The 16890-nt window shown below is 46.4% G+C and overlaps 2 protein-coding genes across 2 annotated transcripts in view; one reads left to right on the top strand and one right to left on the bottom strand.

Moving 5' to 3' along the window:
- Nucleotides 1–16890, bottom strand: part of NEURL1 (neuralized E3 ubiquitin protein ligase 1) — a 228775-nt gene that overhangs the window by 168219 nt on the left and 43666 nt on the right. The gene's annotated exons all lie outside the window — the stretch shown is intronic.
- Nucleotides 12238–15803, top strand: CALHM3 (calcium homeostasis modulator 3). The gene is made up of 3 exons (XM_061372383.1): nt 12238–12678; nt 13363–13618; nt 14525–15803. Exons 1-3 carry the CDS (start codon nt 12392–12394, stop codon nt 14984–14986), a joined length of 1005 nt encoding a protein of 334 aa, XP_061228367.1. The 5' UTR covers nt 12238–12391; the 3' UTR covers nt 14987–15803.

Genomic DNA, 16890 nt, shown 5'->3' with positions numbered 1-16890 from the left:
CAGAGGATATTTCCAGGGGAATCAGCTCCTCCTTTTTTAAGGGGTCCTTTGATCTCCAAGAGAAATCTGACAGGAATTTAGCACAGCTAATAGTCAAATCTTTGATCTTCCATTTGGAGTTTCACTCTGTCAGCCAGCCTGAACCCCTACTTCCAGCAATACTAGCCAGCGATTCCTTCCTAACAGAATACAGTGAACTTACCAGCTCCATAGGTCGACCAGTGTAGCAGGGATTTCGTTCCCACTCCACCCTTGGGTAACTTCTCCTTTGAAACATTTCCTTGGACAATTGGCCTTCCCTTCAGTCTCACTTTCACATCTCTGTCAAGATGGTAGATACTTCTACTGAGGTGGCAGGTAGACTATTGTGGCAGAACAGAGCCTAAGGGATATTTGTGTTCTAAAGAAGATCCTACATTCTTTGCAGATCTAAATGGCTTTCTGTTAAAGCAGGGACAAACCAAGACTTTGATGACAGATGCCAGTGCCAACCTCATATCCTATTTCTGAATTTAAATATTTGCTTTTAATTAAATCTATTGCCCAAATTAACAGTGGAGGTGCCCAGATTTCTAACTGGGTCATCACAAGCCAACTTTACATTATGCTGAGAAGTCAGCATCCTCAAGGACTGTTAAGAAAAACCAAACTTTTACTAAATGTGTTTAGCTAGAGAAAGGGGAAGTTAAAGTCTGTTAGTCTGTACCTCTAAATGTGTTTGCCATTCTCAATACCTAAAATGGTTGTTTAGATTATCAAAGGGAAGGCAACAGCTTTCGTATACTAGTTAGTAGACTAGTCGCAGTATTAAACATATATTGACCCTACGTGTTGTTTTACCTACAGGTTGAGCTATTTTACAATAGTATTTCCCAACCATATTGCACATGAGGATCGGTGATGTTTTAACACCTTTTTGGTCCAAGTCCTTTCCTCCCTTACTGCACTCCTCACTGGAAGGGCTGCTGACAGCCCCTGGCCCTACTGCTAGCATGGTGGTGGACCAACCTAATCCTATTCCTGCCAAGACCCCTCCACCTTTCCTTACCTGGTTCTAGAGCAGCAGTGCAACTTCACAGCCTCCAAAGTTTACAAATCTCAGATAAACTTAAAGCAATAGGAAAAATCTGGGGTTTGATTTCCCAGTCTTCCACAGTCTTCATACAGTCCCCCAACACCACCATGTGAATGACAAAAGCAGTACCAAACAGCTAGCTGACCAAGACATCAGACTCAACCTTAGACCTGCAGAAAGAGGACATGTCCAGTTTAGCTCCTGGCAACCTTCTATCCAACTTGGCCAAACCTTGTATAGCTCCTGAAGGTGAACATCACCTTCAGAGGTCCCCAGATAGGCTGACCACGCTGCTCATTAACTCTCCCCCGGCCCCCATGAGGAGTCCCAAGCAGATTGCACTGAAGTCAGCTGAATTTCAAAAAGATGGCCTGGAAACAACAGCAATAACATCCTCTTCCCAGCCTTCAGAGCCTTGCTGTTGACTGTGGATGTGCAGCCTGCCAGTAGCATCTGAAGTCACTGCTTCTCTTCTTTGCGCATTGAATAAGATGGTGGGATCCAGCCACAAACTCAGAAATGTCAAGTTTAGTATCATAAAGCCCCACTGATTCTCAAAGACAATTTTAATGCCTTCATGATGGGAAGAACTTCTCATCAGGAGTGTATCATGGAATATTCAGCAGAACAGGTGGAACTATTTCTTTCTCCAAGGGTCCAGTCCTGTCCCAGCAATGAAGACTAACCCTATAGACAGATATCAGCCTTAGTTTTGGCTTAACAGCCAGGATCAGCTAGCATGTATTTCATGTACTTCTGAAATGCACAACTAAACCAGGGAGAAACAGGAGAGCACAAGTCCCCAGCAGTGCTTATTTGAATAATCTTGCAAACAGATATGCTCATTTCTCAAAATTTCCAGTGTGCACAACAGATCACGATATGAAATCCCATCCTGTCACTAGGCTCTGATAAATGTGAACAGAAGGACCAAACACTCGCTTCCCATATGAATAAACACTCCAGTTCAAACTGCACCACTCGTACTGTTCGTGCGGTCACTAAAATCCTGCAGGCAGCATTAGAGCCTAGTAACTGAGCATCACACAGGATTACTTCACAAACAGGTATAGATTTTCAGTTCTCATATACTGATGAACCATCTTCATGACATTACTATCTCTTCTACAAATTTCTGCATTGCAAGTTCCACGTCAGTGGAGCTTATTAGGTGTTTTTCTGTTTGATCCAACAGGCAAAACAGATACTTATGAATTGTGGTTCCATCATTCAACTTTCTTTTCCACAAATTGGAAAAGGTCAAATAGGTCAAGGCCCTAGTTAAAGCCAATTGCCAAGGCAGGGGTTTTGGTTTTATATAATTCTTACAATTATCTTCACTTTCTCCATCTTTGTGGTAATCAAAACCCTTTAAGGTAGAATGTAGCCTCATTTGGGAAGGAATTCAATAGCAAGAGCTGGATTCGCCATGCTTCTGTCCACTTCCAGAGTGTGCTTCTAGCTAAAAGAGGACACAGACAATAAAACAATGATTATGCCAGATACAAGATTGAGTGTCTGATAATCTGAAATAACCCAAAATACAACCCCTGCCTTGCACTTATATGGCTTAAGCGTTCTGCTCCACTGGTCAGGTCAGAAAGCCATGGATGGAAGCCAGCAAGCATCCAAGTGAAGTCAGCTCCAGGCACTGTTTGTAACCGGCAGCAGCAAAGCCAGTTTGTGGTTGTTTTGTGGCCACTGTGTGCTGGCTTGGCTCCCAAAAAAAGCCAGCTTCAATCACACGGCATGATTTACTCCTAAGAAACAGGGGTGGTTCCTGGCCATGAATTCAGGGAAGCCAAATAAAGAGGAGTGGGAAAGTGGATGTGAATACCAGGAATGCTGCAGAGGCACCAAGGTGAGCTGAGTGCTGCTTCATGGCTGAGAAGTTAGCTGCAAGAAACCTGCTCAGCCATTAACTGCTGAGGATCCTGGATGAGACTAAGCAGGGGAGGGATCAGTTCTCTTGACCCTCCTCATTCACCTTTGCTGTCACTCCACCATTGTTTCTGAAGTGAACCTCAAGTATTTTTTGTAGTGCCCCTCAGAGTCACATGTTATTTTGCAGTGATGAACTGCCATCAGCTAAAGGGAAAAATTGATGAGGTTTCAAGACAAGAAATGGTTCAAAGGGACATGTTCCCATTATAGTGGAGGTAGGAGAAGAAGGAGGGAACAAGAGGGTCTGTCCATGAAAGGTCTTGATGAAGGGATGAGAATTAACTTACAACAGCACATTTAATGCTGCGTGTGATACAAAAGTCAAGACACTGAGTTCCCCAGGAGGTTTAAATAGAACAGCTCAGGGGTATTCAGAGCTCTTGGAAAAGGCCCATAACTAAAGCCCTGTTACTGCAGATAAAACCTGAAGGAGCAAAGAGGTGGCTGTTACCAGGCCACAGAATCCTGTCATCCCACACAATGTTTGCTTTGGAAAGGCAGGAGTGGTTAGACAGAGGCCTGATGCTACCAAAGACAGAGTGAGAGGATTATCACCTGCAGGACACAAGGCACAACAGGTAATTACTGCTTGTGAGACCACAAAGATTTAGCTTGGAACAGAGAATATTGAAAATTGCAATGTGCCTTTAAAGACCACTTCTGCCGAGTCCCTAATTGTGAGTATTCAGTGAAGTTATAAATTGCAGTCCATAATCTTGTCTTTCAAAGGTGTTCTGTGCTTTGCACTGAGGACCAGGACTGAGAGAGCAGAGTCTTTTTTGTGAAGAACTATGTCTCTGGTGATGGCATGGTTTTGTCCTTAACTGTCTACAAGAGTTTTGTGGGGCTAGGACAGTTGGTTGGTTGTTTCACCATACAGTTTCTCTAAGATTATCTGCTGCTTTGGGTAATGTACATTTCTTTCTTGGGATTGCCTCTTCTAAAAACATACATGAATTACTCCTCATGACTATGCACCTGGAGACAGTGAGCAGAAACATGCCAGAGACCAGCAATGCAGCAATAAACACACAGCAACCTGAAGCCACCTCTTCCTTTCATCTTCCTTCTGATAATGTGTTAGAGCTCAAGGTCTGAAGCTTTTAAGCCACAGACAAGCTCCAAAATCAGAATGTCTTTGAAAGAAGAAACAAGAGCTGGGCAGAGAAAGGAAAACTGTGCCTTCAAGAATGAGCATCCTGAGATCCTAAGATTTGTTGGTTTCCCATTTATCAGGGCCAAGCATAGACAAAATCTGCCACAGGGATCATTCACAAGTTATTTGTCATCACAGAGATTATCTGCTGCTGGTGAAAGGAAGAGACCCCCTGAGAAGGTTCAGGCAGGCTGGTATCTTCCCGGAAGAAACAGAATTGCTATGATGAGTTAACAGAATTTGTGCTCACAGTGCTCTGGAGACACCCAACACTGTATAAATAGCATAAATATATACAAAGAAGATAGATGATGTGAGCGGGTGAGTTATACACGCAGATAAAGCAAAGAGGTAGGTGACAAGACAATCTTGTGAGAGAGAACTCTAATTTTGCAGGAAGGTGAATTGAAGCTACTGCAAGCACCAAGTTTTAAATGCTTCAGGGATGTGCATTTTAGGTCAAGTGACCCTAGCATTAGTAGGAAAATGAAATGGTATTTTCATATCAGAACATGGCTTTTGCTTAGATTTCACTCTGCAGATAACCAGACTGCAGTATGTGTGCATACACATACAAGGGTTAGCAAACTCTCAACTCCCATAAGATTTAAGTTGTTACCTGAGACCAAAGCTTTGGAAAAGTTCCTTTGCAGCAGATAAGAGAAAACTTTGACATTTGCCTGGAAGATTAAGATGTCCTCTTCACAGTTTCTAAACAAGCCTGTCGTTGCTGCTCTTGAATGAGCTGCCTGAAAGAATAGCCATTCTCCAGCTGAGCCACTCCAAACACAAGGAGTCCGCACAACAAGACAGATTTTTATCTGGAATCAAAGGCTTTTAGGAAAGCAGCAACAGCTAGAGGTAGAGAGGTGTCAGAGCTGCTCAGCCCTTCCTAAGCGGCTCCATCCTGGGTGACAGCGGCCACAGCTGCTGCCCATGCAAGGCTCGGATGAAGAGTGGCTGAGCCTTCACCCTGTGACTGTGCTGCTGGGGGGGCAGGGTGGTTGGAAAAGGGGGCTGTCAAAGGATGTGACTAAAGGCTTCTGATGAGAAAGAGCTGATGGTTTGGATTTTTTTTCCCCCTGCAGAGAAATGCCTCAGTGAGCTGAGTTTTCTGTCTGTGACTCACTCTGAGGCAAGTTTGGAGTCAGCACTACTGCCTGAAGGAAATCTGAGACAAAACCTAAACCCCAACTGGATTAAATGCTGCTGTGTGTGATGGTTTACACCTCTGCAGAGCGGACATCATGCCTCGCTGTATGCACAGCCTCCTTACACAGAGGCAGGCTTTTTTAAGCATCCCTGTATGTGTGAGTAAGCTACACAAGGCACTGGAAGAGTAAATCTCCCACCTCAGGGCACCACTGAACATGGAGCAAGATGAATTTTAACTCCTGTGGAGAGAGATCAGGTCTTCTTGTAACAAGAAAGTGCCTGTAGTGTTTTGGCTATGATGTCTTCATGCATGCCTCCATTTTCTTGGGAAACTCTGCTTCATGGTTTACAGCACAGAGGAGCAGAGCCTTACCACCACCCAGCCCTACCAGTGGGACTGGTTTCATTCTTAGTTGCCAGCACAAGCTCTGCAGTTTACTTGCAGTGTGTAAGAAAGAGTTAACATTGCTCTACCACACTTTTAGGCAAGAAAATGCCTGATGTCTCTTAAAACTCAATAGAATTTTATAGCTGAGATACATACATAAGATGAGCCCAAGTGCTCATTTCATGTACATATCATGTCATCTAAAGAACGCTTGTGCTTCAACCTCCAGCAATACAACCGAGCACACCCCGGAGGGCGGGCAATGTCAATCTGCCTAGCAGCAGTTCCAGGGATGCTCAGCACTCCCGAACCATCTCCCTCTTGCCTCTGAGGATAATCGCACAGACGGACGGACGGACGGATGGATGGACAGAGCCCTTCCAGCGTGCAGCGGTGCAGGGGGAAGCGGCTGTGAGCGGGCAGGAGCGCAGGAGCCGCAGCACCGCTCTGTGGTGACGCGTCCCTCTGCAAGCTAAGCACAAGGACGCAATCTTGCTCTCTTCAAATGCACTGTTTAACACCACTGCATCACTTTGTGTTGCACTGAGAAAACGTGTTTCCAAACTGGTCAGAAGCCTTGCTCTTCCCTCCTTCTCTTCCCCCCCCCCCAGCCCTAGCTCCCCATTTTTAAAGCCCCTGCTTTACTGCACCAAGTGTACAGCAGTGACACTGGGATGCTTCTTCATAACTCTATGCCTGACTTGAAAACACAGTCAGTTTTGTTTAAGGCCTCAAGTAAAAACAAACAAACAAAAGAATTCTTGGGGAAAAAAATGTGAAATTTCCTAATAAATTTCTCTATCTATCTCTACAAACTTCTCCTGTTCCTGACATGTAAATTAGAGAAATATGGGATCATTCCTCACAACAGATCTGTGACATACTAAGCAGTTTGTTTCTACAGAGCTCATACATCATTTTTTTGTACATCCCAGAAGTACTAAATTCAACTACCATCACTGTCAGCACAGGTAGGCTCATGTTATAACAACACATCTGTAGCCAACAGAGAGTTATAAGAAATCTGTGCTATGGATTACATCTTGAAAATTCAAGAGTCCTTATCTCATACCCCAGATGGTTACTGCCCGAATCACTCGTAAAACTCAACAGAAAGTTGACTTTGTACAAGACATGTTCTTGTTGTCAACGTGGAACAACTTATAATGAGATATGGACTCATAATGGGGAGGTTATTTTATAAAGCCATATTCCCTACAGTTATATCAAACAAGATTTTATTATCTTACAGTTACTTCAACATAATAGCCAGAAGAGTGACAGTAAACCAACCTGTGCATGGAATCTGATCACTGGAAGCCAGTGTCTGCAAGCTGAGTGCTCATGCACCTGCCAACCAAGAGCATCTCTGGGCAGTGGCAATATCAGCTTTTAGCTGCGACTTACCTGTAGGTCTTTGGTGAATTAATGACACAGCACAGACAGAAATGTTGACTTAAAAGCCATGAATCCAACTATTGAAGGACTTGGTCTGATTCCTGGAGTAGTCAAACCAGACAAGGACTGTGTCAGCCCCAAACCCCAGTGGCTGCAGAGACCCAGGGTCACAGCAGAGATGTGTTTCACCACCCAGCCTCCATTTCCTATTAAACACCTAAATAGTTTCTATGACACCTCTGCAAACTGAAGACAAACCAATCTCTCAAGAAGAGCTTGCTATCAGTGATTTTCAGCCTGCAGACTGTGGAATCCCCAGGGCTGCAGTTTAATTGTTAGAATCTGAGAAAAAATAACAAGAAAAGCTACTTAAATGTCAGCTGCCTTAAATCTGCTATCTGGGGCCTGCACCTACCTTGGAAGATATGTGAGTACTAGCAAATCAGTAGAAGCCTGAAAATCACTAAGCCATGATATTAAGAGATCAGCCTGATTCCCTAATTCTCCACCTTACTCTCTAACTCACTCTTGAGATAAGAAGCAGTTCATCTCAGATGATTTCACTGCAGCATCAGCTCTGAGCCAAGGAGGTAAATGGCCTTGCAAAAAGATCTCTCAGTCGGAAATCGTGTGAACTGGGTCAAGGTTGGGATAATGCAGAGTTCAGGAAAACAGGGCTTCCACATAAGCCAAAAAGCTGAGTGCTAATGGCCAGAAAAGCAATATATAATGAGCTCTTAAGAAGAACAACACATAACTAAGCCATATATTTCCTCACTGGCAGTCAGCTGCATGTTGATGCTTTAATGAAGTTACAAGACAGAATACAGGAGTATCTAATCTCCAGAGAACATCATTAGTGAAGACAAATTACATTTCACAATGCTGCCATTATTTTTGCTAGCACCTCATTAATTATTTAATGATCATTACTCATTATTTGCTTGGCCTGGGCTGAGTACTCAGCTGTGCAAAAAATACTCAGATTCAGGTGGTCCCTGCCCCACAGAGCCAACAGTGCTTTAATTTGTCTCTGCTACCAGTGACCATAAGGAGTCTGCATAGTGTTTGGAGGGTGGATATATTGACTATGTCCTTCTTCATGGGCAGTTGAAATGGAAGGTGACTTCTCCTGTGATAAATTGAAGATGATGAAAGATTCACAGGCAGTGAGGGGTAAAGTCCTCTGCTTGTTTTGCGGAGAAAGGAGGCAAAGATGCTGCTCCACTGTCCTCAGAGACCAGTGGGAGACTGGTCCACAAACTGTACAAAAAAGGTAATAGATAATAAAGCTCAGCTGCAGCCTGCTGGTCAAGTATAGACAGGATCTCAGGGTGGCTTCCTGTGTGCCTGGGGGTTAGCAACAGGCCCAGCTGAACTAGAGGAACAAGATGCTGGTCTGTAGGCAGTGAAGCTGGTAAAGGTGATTCATGGTGTTAATGGGCTTCACTTAAACACAAGATGACTTATTTAATCTAAGCCTTGAAAAAGCATTAACCCTTGTCCTCTGAATAAACAAGGCCAGATATAAGAAGTTTTCCAATTCACCAGCTATGAGGTGCCAAAAACAAAGACTGGACCACAGTCCTCCCTCGGTTACCTGCGAGAAGGCAGTTGCTATCACACCCAAGGGACACAGCGTTTCGCTTACTCATTCTCTCAGCACCAGGTCTGGGTGTCCATGTGTAACACACGACCCCATAAAGGGAAACATTGCTTGGTACCTGCTCGTCGTGGCTATACAGTGCTCATTTTAACCAAACATCACATGGAGGCGGCATCCCCGTGCAGCAATTAATGAGCCAAGAAATTAGGAAGGAAGAGACATTCACAACTAATTTAATTTCACAGTCAGCTCATGCAGCCCAAGAATGTGCTGGGCCAGTTCTGCACCTCAGTTTGTCCCAGGGTAACTCCACAGCCAGCGACAGAGGCACAAAAAGGAGCAGGGTGGTGACTCAGCCCCTGTGGAGCTGATTGAGGGAACCCAACGGCAGCACCCACTTGGAGTCACCACCGAGCCCTTGAGGTGGGTGTCAGAGTTGCTGTGCCTTTGCAGATCAGTTGCAGCCCCCTGCTTTTAACGGGGCAAAATACCTCCTGGTTTTGTGCATTTCCATCATCCCAGCAGCAGCTGCCCAACCTGTGCAACAGTTTCCTAAAATATTTTGCCTGAGGCAGATGTTCAGACTGAAAAAGAAAAATCAGTCCAGGTAATTAAATAATTTGTCAAAGCTAAAAACAACTGCAAACAGCTCCTAATGGGGTAACCCATCATCTCTCACACACACCGCCATGGGCCAGGGATGCTCCCAGCAGAGCTTCATGGGGCCTTCCCTGCTTGCTAGAACAAGTGCTTATGGCAATGGCTTGTTTCCAGCAGAGCAAGTTTGGGGATGGGTAAAATGTTTGCTCCTGGACATTGGCTTTCCTGGGGGAAAGAGTCCCAACACAGAAAAGGGAGACAAAGCAACTCATACCTCACTCATTGCTGGGGTGTCCAGGGAGCAAGCAGGGTTACTGGCACAGCCACAGTGCTCCTGCCTCTGTCCTTTGGGGACCAACCCAACAGTGAGCACGGAGCTGTGGCACAGATACACTGTGAACTGTGCTGCTGGCTCTCTGCTCCCCTCCTAAATGTATGCATAAGGGCTTGCTCTGGATGTGCACACACCCTGAAGGCATGCATTCTGTGCACACAGCATCAGTGCTGCTCCACCATCACAGGCTCATGCACAAAACTGACCATACTGTTGTGCTGAACTTCTCCTATTTTAAATGACCAGCTCAAATGTAGGTGATTAAATCATTCTTTTCCCCAAAGCAAGAGGGACTGATGGCTGTACTTCACCAAAAGGGCACCTGTACTCGCCACCTTCACCATCTAAGGAAAAAATCCTATAGCTGGTATTTTACTCACATACAAGAGTAAGGGCATCCCCTTCCCTCTCCCCACGTTCTGCAGTGCTGAGGCAAAAGCAAAAGGATTGTCCAACATGGATGTCCAAAAGACGTGCAGAAGAACAACAGCTTCCAACACGGGTATGGAGTTTCGCTGCCAAGGAGCAGCTGCCTTCCTATGAGGATGGTGCCCCCATCCAACAACCCCAGAGAGTCACAGGCAGCCTTGCAGGAGGCTCAGAGGGGTGATCACACTGCTGGGGAGGGGGGGTGGGTCCCCTTGATGGAGGAGTGGAGACAGATGATTTTAGTCATTGCTTCTTCTTTGTTTCACCCTAAGAACTGAAAGTAACCAAACATGCTTAGTTCTGAGAATGATTTTGAACACTTGCCCATGTCTAACAATTTACTTACCTCAAGGGCCCTTTCTCTCTCTCTTCCCAGGAAGCTCCCAATGTCTTTTGCCACAAATAAAGCAATGTTCCCTGTCTTCTATGATTCAACAACCCCATGTCTCAGGTCTGAGTTACTGGTGATATCCCAGATCACAATAGAGCACAGTAGTTACCCTGAGGCACCAATTACAGACCTCTGATGCCCAGGCCAGGGAATTGCATTTGGGAAAAGCTAAGTTCCCTCCTAGCTTGTGCTGTCCAGAGGATGCTTCCTTCTCTTTTTACATTCTATTTTCCTGAGCTGTGAGGAACTATTCAGCCTTTACTGAGGGTTTGCCCAGGAAAGCTGGAAAGGCAAAATGATTTCTGTAAAGTAATTGTTCTACAGAGAATGCATAACACTTCCTGAACCCAAGTCAGCACATAAATGCAAGCCATCAAATGAGAAACCCAACGTACATTAAAGCAATTGGAACCAAGACAAGCTGCACCCTGGCTAAAAATCACGTGTGCAGGTCAGCCAAGGGTTCTGATGCCCTAATCAGCAAAATGGAGGGGTCCTGATGTCCTATAATAGCAAATGGAAACATTAGCCTATTAGCCAATTTTTTATTGCTGATGGATGAATGTTAACAGTCATTTCCACTCTCAGGTAAAGGGGAACACAAATGTTATGGTTGATGGAACTATATTTCATTAAAGTAATTGCGCAAGTTGCTGTTTAGATTGGAGGAGATGACAATGCGGCTCTGTGAGTACATGCCTCTCAGCAGCTCTAGGTACCCCTTCCCACTGCTCCCTTTCAGTAACCAGCCCTGCAATGGGAGCCATCATGGGCAGAAACCTCAGTGCTGGCAGCAAGTGTGTTTCAGTGGAGATGAAGTACTCTTTTTTTTTAATGAAATAGGTAAATCTAACACTTTTTTTCCTCCCTTTCCTGAATGCACGTGGAAACCGCGGATAAGAAGCAATCTGAAAATGTTTTCAGATGAGAGCTGGGAAGAGGAAAATGAAGCTGCATACATCAGACAAAATGGAACTCCCTTGTGTGGCAAGGAGCTGTATTTATCTGTGAAATAAACTTTAGAGAGGAAAAGAAGAACTGCTTCTGGAGTATTTAAAATGGACAGAAGAAGATAATCCAGTCCCTTGGGACAAATGAGGCTGCTGCTCTGACTGCACCCTGCCCTCCAATGGGAAGCAGGAGTGAGCCCCAGCACAAGGCCCTTGGACATGGGTGTAAGTGTGGTACAAATGGCACAATTCATGTGTGCTATGTAGCCAAGAGCAGCGTTTGCCCCAAAGTGCCATTCCAGGGTTTGTAAGCTATTGATTCTCATAGCCTCCTGACTGAAGGGTTGGTCCTTTCAGCCCATTTCCATAGGGAAATCTGAGCTCACGGTGATGTGGTTTGCTGGAAGCCAGGTATATGCTTCCTGCCTCCCCATTGCCCCACTGTGGGCTGTGGACCTGCTTCACCAAAAATAAATGGAGCAGCAGCAGTAACACAAATAAGTCTGGTTTCTCCCATCTCATTAATCACTCAACAGCCCTCAATCAGTGCAGAAGGCAACTCACAGTCATCCACCGATGTCTCTCCATTGAGAGTTAGCATCTCCAAGAGGGAGGGACCTAGAACTACTGAAAGCTGTCACATGGAACAGCCCTGAAAATGAAAAACAGCACAGAGAAAACAGCTGCCAGAGGCTGCATCCATCTGCTCACCTAGAGAAGCTACCAGCTGACCCAGAAGATAAGCACTGGGCGAGAGACAGACCTGTGAGAGCTGTGTGCCAGTGAGGAAGTCCCAGAACAGGGAGCCACAGCAGCTCCCTTCCAAGCTTCCAAGCCCATCCTCCTGCCCCATCTGACTGTGGGCTGAGCTGTGTCCCTGCCCTGTGGCAGCAGCAGAAGGGGTGAAGGAAGGCAAGCTGCGGGAGGGATTCCCCAGGAGAAGCATCCCTGGCCAAAAGAACATAATGGACCGTTTTCGGATGATCTTCCAGTACTTTCAGTCGAACTCGGAGTCTGTAATGAATGGGATCTGTGGGCTGTTAACACTGGCTAGCATAAAGATGTATAGCTCCATTGACTTCAGCTGTCCCTGTCTGCCCCAGTACAACATGGCATATGGCTTGGGGATCATGTTTGTACCTCCTATCGCCCTCTTTCTGTGCGGCCTCATACTCAACAGACAGTCCCTGGTGATGCTGGAGGAATGGAGCCGACCACAGGGGCGCAGAAAGAAGGACCTGGCTGTCATCAGGTGGGGTTTGCATCGGGAACGACATCCCTCCTTCCACCTCTCACTTAGCTTTCACCTCCATACCTTTGATCCTCCTGGTGATTAATTTTCTTCTAAGCTTAGCTCCCGAGACCTTCCCACATGAGCCTGGAGGAGCAGGAGCATGGTAAATGCATTTCCATCACAGTCATTTTTTATTGATAGCCTTGTGGCTTCCCTCCCTTTAGATGTTCTTAACTGACTTGCACTGGTGGAAGAGAGAGGAGAATCCCACTCAATCTGTTACATGCAGTTTTACACAGTGCACAATTCAGCAGAGTGGGACAAGAAAGGCTGCAAAGAAAAGTGATTTTCAAGGTAGAGACTGAGCTGATGAGAAAACAAAGAGGGAATGAGGAAGACAAGGGAGAGCTGACAAGGATTTGTTCATGGGAGATATAAGCATACAGCTGAGGAAAGCACAAAGTGAGAGGACCATGTACCGCATTGAATGCAGGCAGCATGCAGAGCACTGCCATGCACTGCACAGATTTCACTGGGAGGAAGCACCAACAAAGATATCCCAGAGCAGAAGAAGCTGCAGAAATGCTGGGAACAGTTCTAGGAGTAGGCTCCCTGGTTCTGGTAGGGCCAAATCCATCAAGGCTGTGGATGAGGAGAAAGCTACCAACATTTGCCCACTCGCTTCTCTCTCTCCTACTGCAGGTACCTGTGCTCCTCCATCATGCAGCGAGCCATGGTGGCCCCTGCCGCCTGGATCATAGTCACTCTCCTGGATGGCAAATGCCTGATCTGTGCTTTCAGCAGCTCCGTGGACCCTGAGGAGTTTGTAGACTTTGCCAGCGCCAGCCCAGTGCAGGTGGAGCAGCTGCTGGCCAAGGTGCCCTGCAAGGATGAGGAGCTCATGAGGAACAACACGTCCCGCAAGGCAGTGTCCAGGTACTTGCGCTGCTGGTCCCAGGTAGGTCACTGATGGCAGAGCCCCCCATGTCAGTGAGGTGCCTGGGGCATGCATCTTCTGCTCCTGTTTTTCCTTGGCTTGTGATAGCTTCACCATGGTCAGGCTGAGAGCAAAACTGCTCTTTGCTTCTTTATGCCCCCAGATGTTGCCACCCCCAGGGATATTCTCCAGTGTCACTCAGATAGGGAAATAAAGGATGGTTTAAGCAACTGAACTTTGTTTCTAGAAGAATCAGCAACCTCTAAACCCAGATAACAAAAGCAGTTTGCAAGGAATATAGATGGGTCCTTAGGCTCTATCCAGTGCCAGAAGACCTTTCTAAATGCTAACCTTGCAGATAGGACCTGCTGTTTTAAGGACAGCATAAGCTGAGAAAGACAAAAGCAGCTTGCTCAGGAATAGTAGAACAGGACACGATGGAGAGTGGAGCCCTGTCTGACCCACACTGCTGGTACAGGAATGCCGGGTCAAGGATGAAGACCAGTGGGAGGGCATTGAAAACAAGCCCTTCCCTCTTACCAAAGGGAGCTGCATGCAGTAGGGACTGTCTTCACCCTGCTGTGGGACTCCTGGGCCCTAGAGCAAATGCAGGTAGCAGATGAAGATCTGACTGGAGATAGGTGATGACCAAAGGAGAGCAAATATCTGGTGGCTCCAGACTAACTGCAAACAGTTATCCTACTGAACTACTGAAGCACAGATAAATACTCAATATTCACTGGGAGGAGACTACACCCACCCTCTGAGTGCAGTTCTGAGTGCTGGACTTCAGGGACAGGAGCCCAGATACGCCACCTCTTCCCTCCAGCCACACAAATTCTCTGTCTTGGTGATACAGGCAAAGAGCTTGTGCCTGTCTTTGTGTCTGCACTACTCCTGTTCCACTGCTCATTTCTTATCTCCCAGGCACTCGGATGGAGTATTTTGTTGATCCTTATCATAGCAGCTTTCCTCGCCCGGTGGCTCAGACCTTGCTTCAACCAGGCCGCCCTCCTGCAGGCACGCCACTGGAGCAACTACATTGACATCGAGCAGAAGATTTTTGAGGAGACGTGCTGTGAGCACAGCCGGCTCTTTGCTCACAAATGCATCCTCCACTTCTTTGAAAGCATGCGGCAAGAGATCAAACTGCACAGCTTCAGCTTGTCGAGGGAGGGAGAGGGGGCCGAAGGAGACCGAGATCTTCTCCGGGGCATCACACATCAGGACCAGGTGAACAAACTGCTGAAAATGTGGTACTATGAGAAACCTCCTCTGGATGTCAGCAAAGCGACCCAGAGGCATCCCCTGGGGCAAGAGAGATCGCCTCTGCCCTGGGCAGACAGCCCTAGAACTGGGTCCAAATTCCCCCAGCACACTGATGTGTAAAGAGTTCTTTGTCCTGCAGACACTGAAGGGGCTCTGCTGCACCTCTACACAAGGCAAGGAGCAGTGGGCAGATGAGCAGTGGTGCTCACATCTTCCTCCAAACCCCCAGTCCCAAAGGTTTTGCTCCAGGTTCCAAAATAAAGTAGCTCTGAAGATCCAAAGGTCCCAGACTCGATCACCATTCATAAAATTTCTCAACCAAGAGCTTTTGCATATCACTTTTATCATATTAAAGACTTTCCAGCTCCTTACAGCTGTGATAAAAGGGGATTTAAAGGGATTTAACCAAGGCAGCAACACCCATCTGTGAAAACAAACCGAGTAGAGCATCACCTTCACAGAGATGTGAAGAGCTCCTGCCCATTTCAGTTCTATTCGGAGAGTTCATAGTGCTGACACCAAAATGGTTTAATCGCCAGCTCTAATACCACAGCAATATTTATCCAGAAAGGCAAAACCACCTCCTATATCTTCCCATCTGCTGAGAGCCTGGCTGCCCCCAGCCCAGCTGCCAAACATTTCAGCCTCCATCTAACAACCCATCAATATTTCCATGCATTTTCTAAACAAAATATGGCAACACACTGCAAATCATGAAGCAACATAAATTTAGCTGAAGATGCCTCTGGATAAGTGTCCCTGGATTGGGTTGGATTTGCAGAAGGAGATGAAGGCTTTGATTATCATATCCAGAGCCACATGGGTGTGCTGGGGTTCAGGGAGTTGCTCGAAGCATTGGCACTGGGCCATGGGAAGGATATATTGACTCTTCTGGAGAAGTCTGAATACAGATTTTAAACACTTCCATGCTAGATTTTAGTACAAACCAATCTACCCAGAGGGCTGCCCAGGGAGGTTGTGGAGTCTCCTTCTCTGGAGACATTCAAGACCCGCCTGGACACGTTCCTGTGTAACCTTATCTAGGTGTTTCTGCTCCAGCAGGGGGATTGGACTAGATGATCTTCTGAGGTCCCTTCCAATCTCTAACATACTGTGATACTGTGATCATCCTTGCATCACATACTTGGGCATTTCTATCCTTAGTAGCAAAAATGCTTAAATGTAACCTTATCTCTGAGCTTCTAATGATAATTACTCTCTTACCTGCCTTTTTCCAGCCACTGTTGTAGATGGTGCCAACCATGGTGCCAGTTTGGTATTTCTGTCCAGCATCGCTGCTTGGATGTATTAAACTCTTTCCTGCAAACTAACCCTACACAAACACATCTATTCCTGCAGGCTGAGGCTCGCGCTGATCCCCACTTTGTCCCTGAGAGGGAGGAGTGTAAGGTGGAGGGGTTGTGAGAAGGGGGAGTGAAGAAGCAATGTCCCATAGGCCACGCATGCATAGATGGGGATGACAATCCCCCAGATTAATGAATTGAGCTGCTGGGAGGTGGGTGACCTCCTTCCCAGCATGTTTGTGTACATGGGGTCAGGGAGGTACAGGTGAAACAGGAGAGCCAAATAACTCCATGGCCCACACATGGGCTGCTGCACTCCTCTGCCAACCGAGGCCCAGCCAGGGGCTGTGGGGTGCAGAGGGATGGGCTGCAGAGCTTTTCTTATTTGCATAGCAAAATCAGCTCTGGATGAATCCCTGAGCTCCCTGGGATGTGCTCAGAGGAGGCACAAAGCCAGCTGTGGCCCATGCTGGTTAGGAATATTACAGCTGTCTTCCCACCAGGAGCTCTTTAGGTCCAGTGAGCTCTCTTTCAAAATCAGCGTTGCATTTTGAATTTCATCTTTGATTTGCTTCTATCAGACACGACAAATCTCAGGCTGAGACTCAGTTCAGACGCACTACTCCACACTAGTCAAATCATCTATTTTTCCTAACCAGCTCAGGGCAGAGGTCCACAGCTCCCCTTTGCATGCTGTTTTCCATGTTCTCAGGTTTTATG

This window comes from Neopsephotus bourkii, unplaced genomic scaffold, assembly GCF_033783945.1.
Source record: "Neopsephotus bourkii isolate Nb327-2 ecotype Australia unplaced genomic scaffold, CSIRO-AGI_Nbou_v1 NB_1615, whole genome shotgun sequence".
In the NCBI taxonomy this organism is placed as follows: domain Eukaryota; kingdom Metazoa; phylum Chordata; class Aves; order Psittaciformes; family Psittacidae; genus Neopsephotus; species Neopsephotus bourkii.
Note: the sequence above shows the minus strand (reverse complement) of the source record. Positions and strands in the feature narration are given on the sequence as shown.

Excerpts from the sequence above, each read along its gene's own strand:
- CALHM3 (XM_061372383.1), top strand. The coding sequence starts at position 12,392 with ATGGACCGTTTTCGGATGATCTTCCAGTACTTTCAGTCGAACTCGGAG. Across the intron at positions 12,679-13,362 it reads AAGGACCTGGCTGTCATCAG|GTACCTGTGCTCCTCCATCA; the intron begins GTGGGGTTTGCA and ends CTCCTACTGCAG. Across the intron at positions 13,619-14,524 it reads ACTTGCGCTGCTGGTCCCAG|GCACTCGGATGGAGTATTTT; the intron begins GTAGGTCACTGA and ends CTTATCTCCCAG.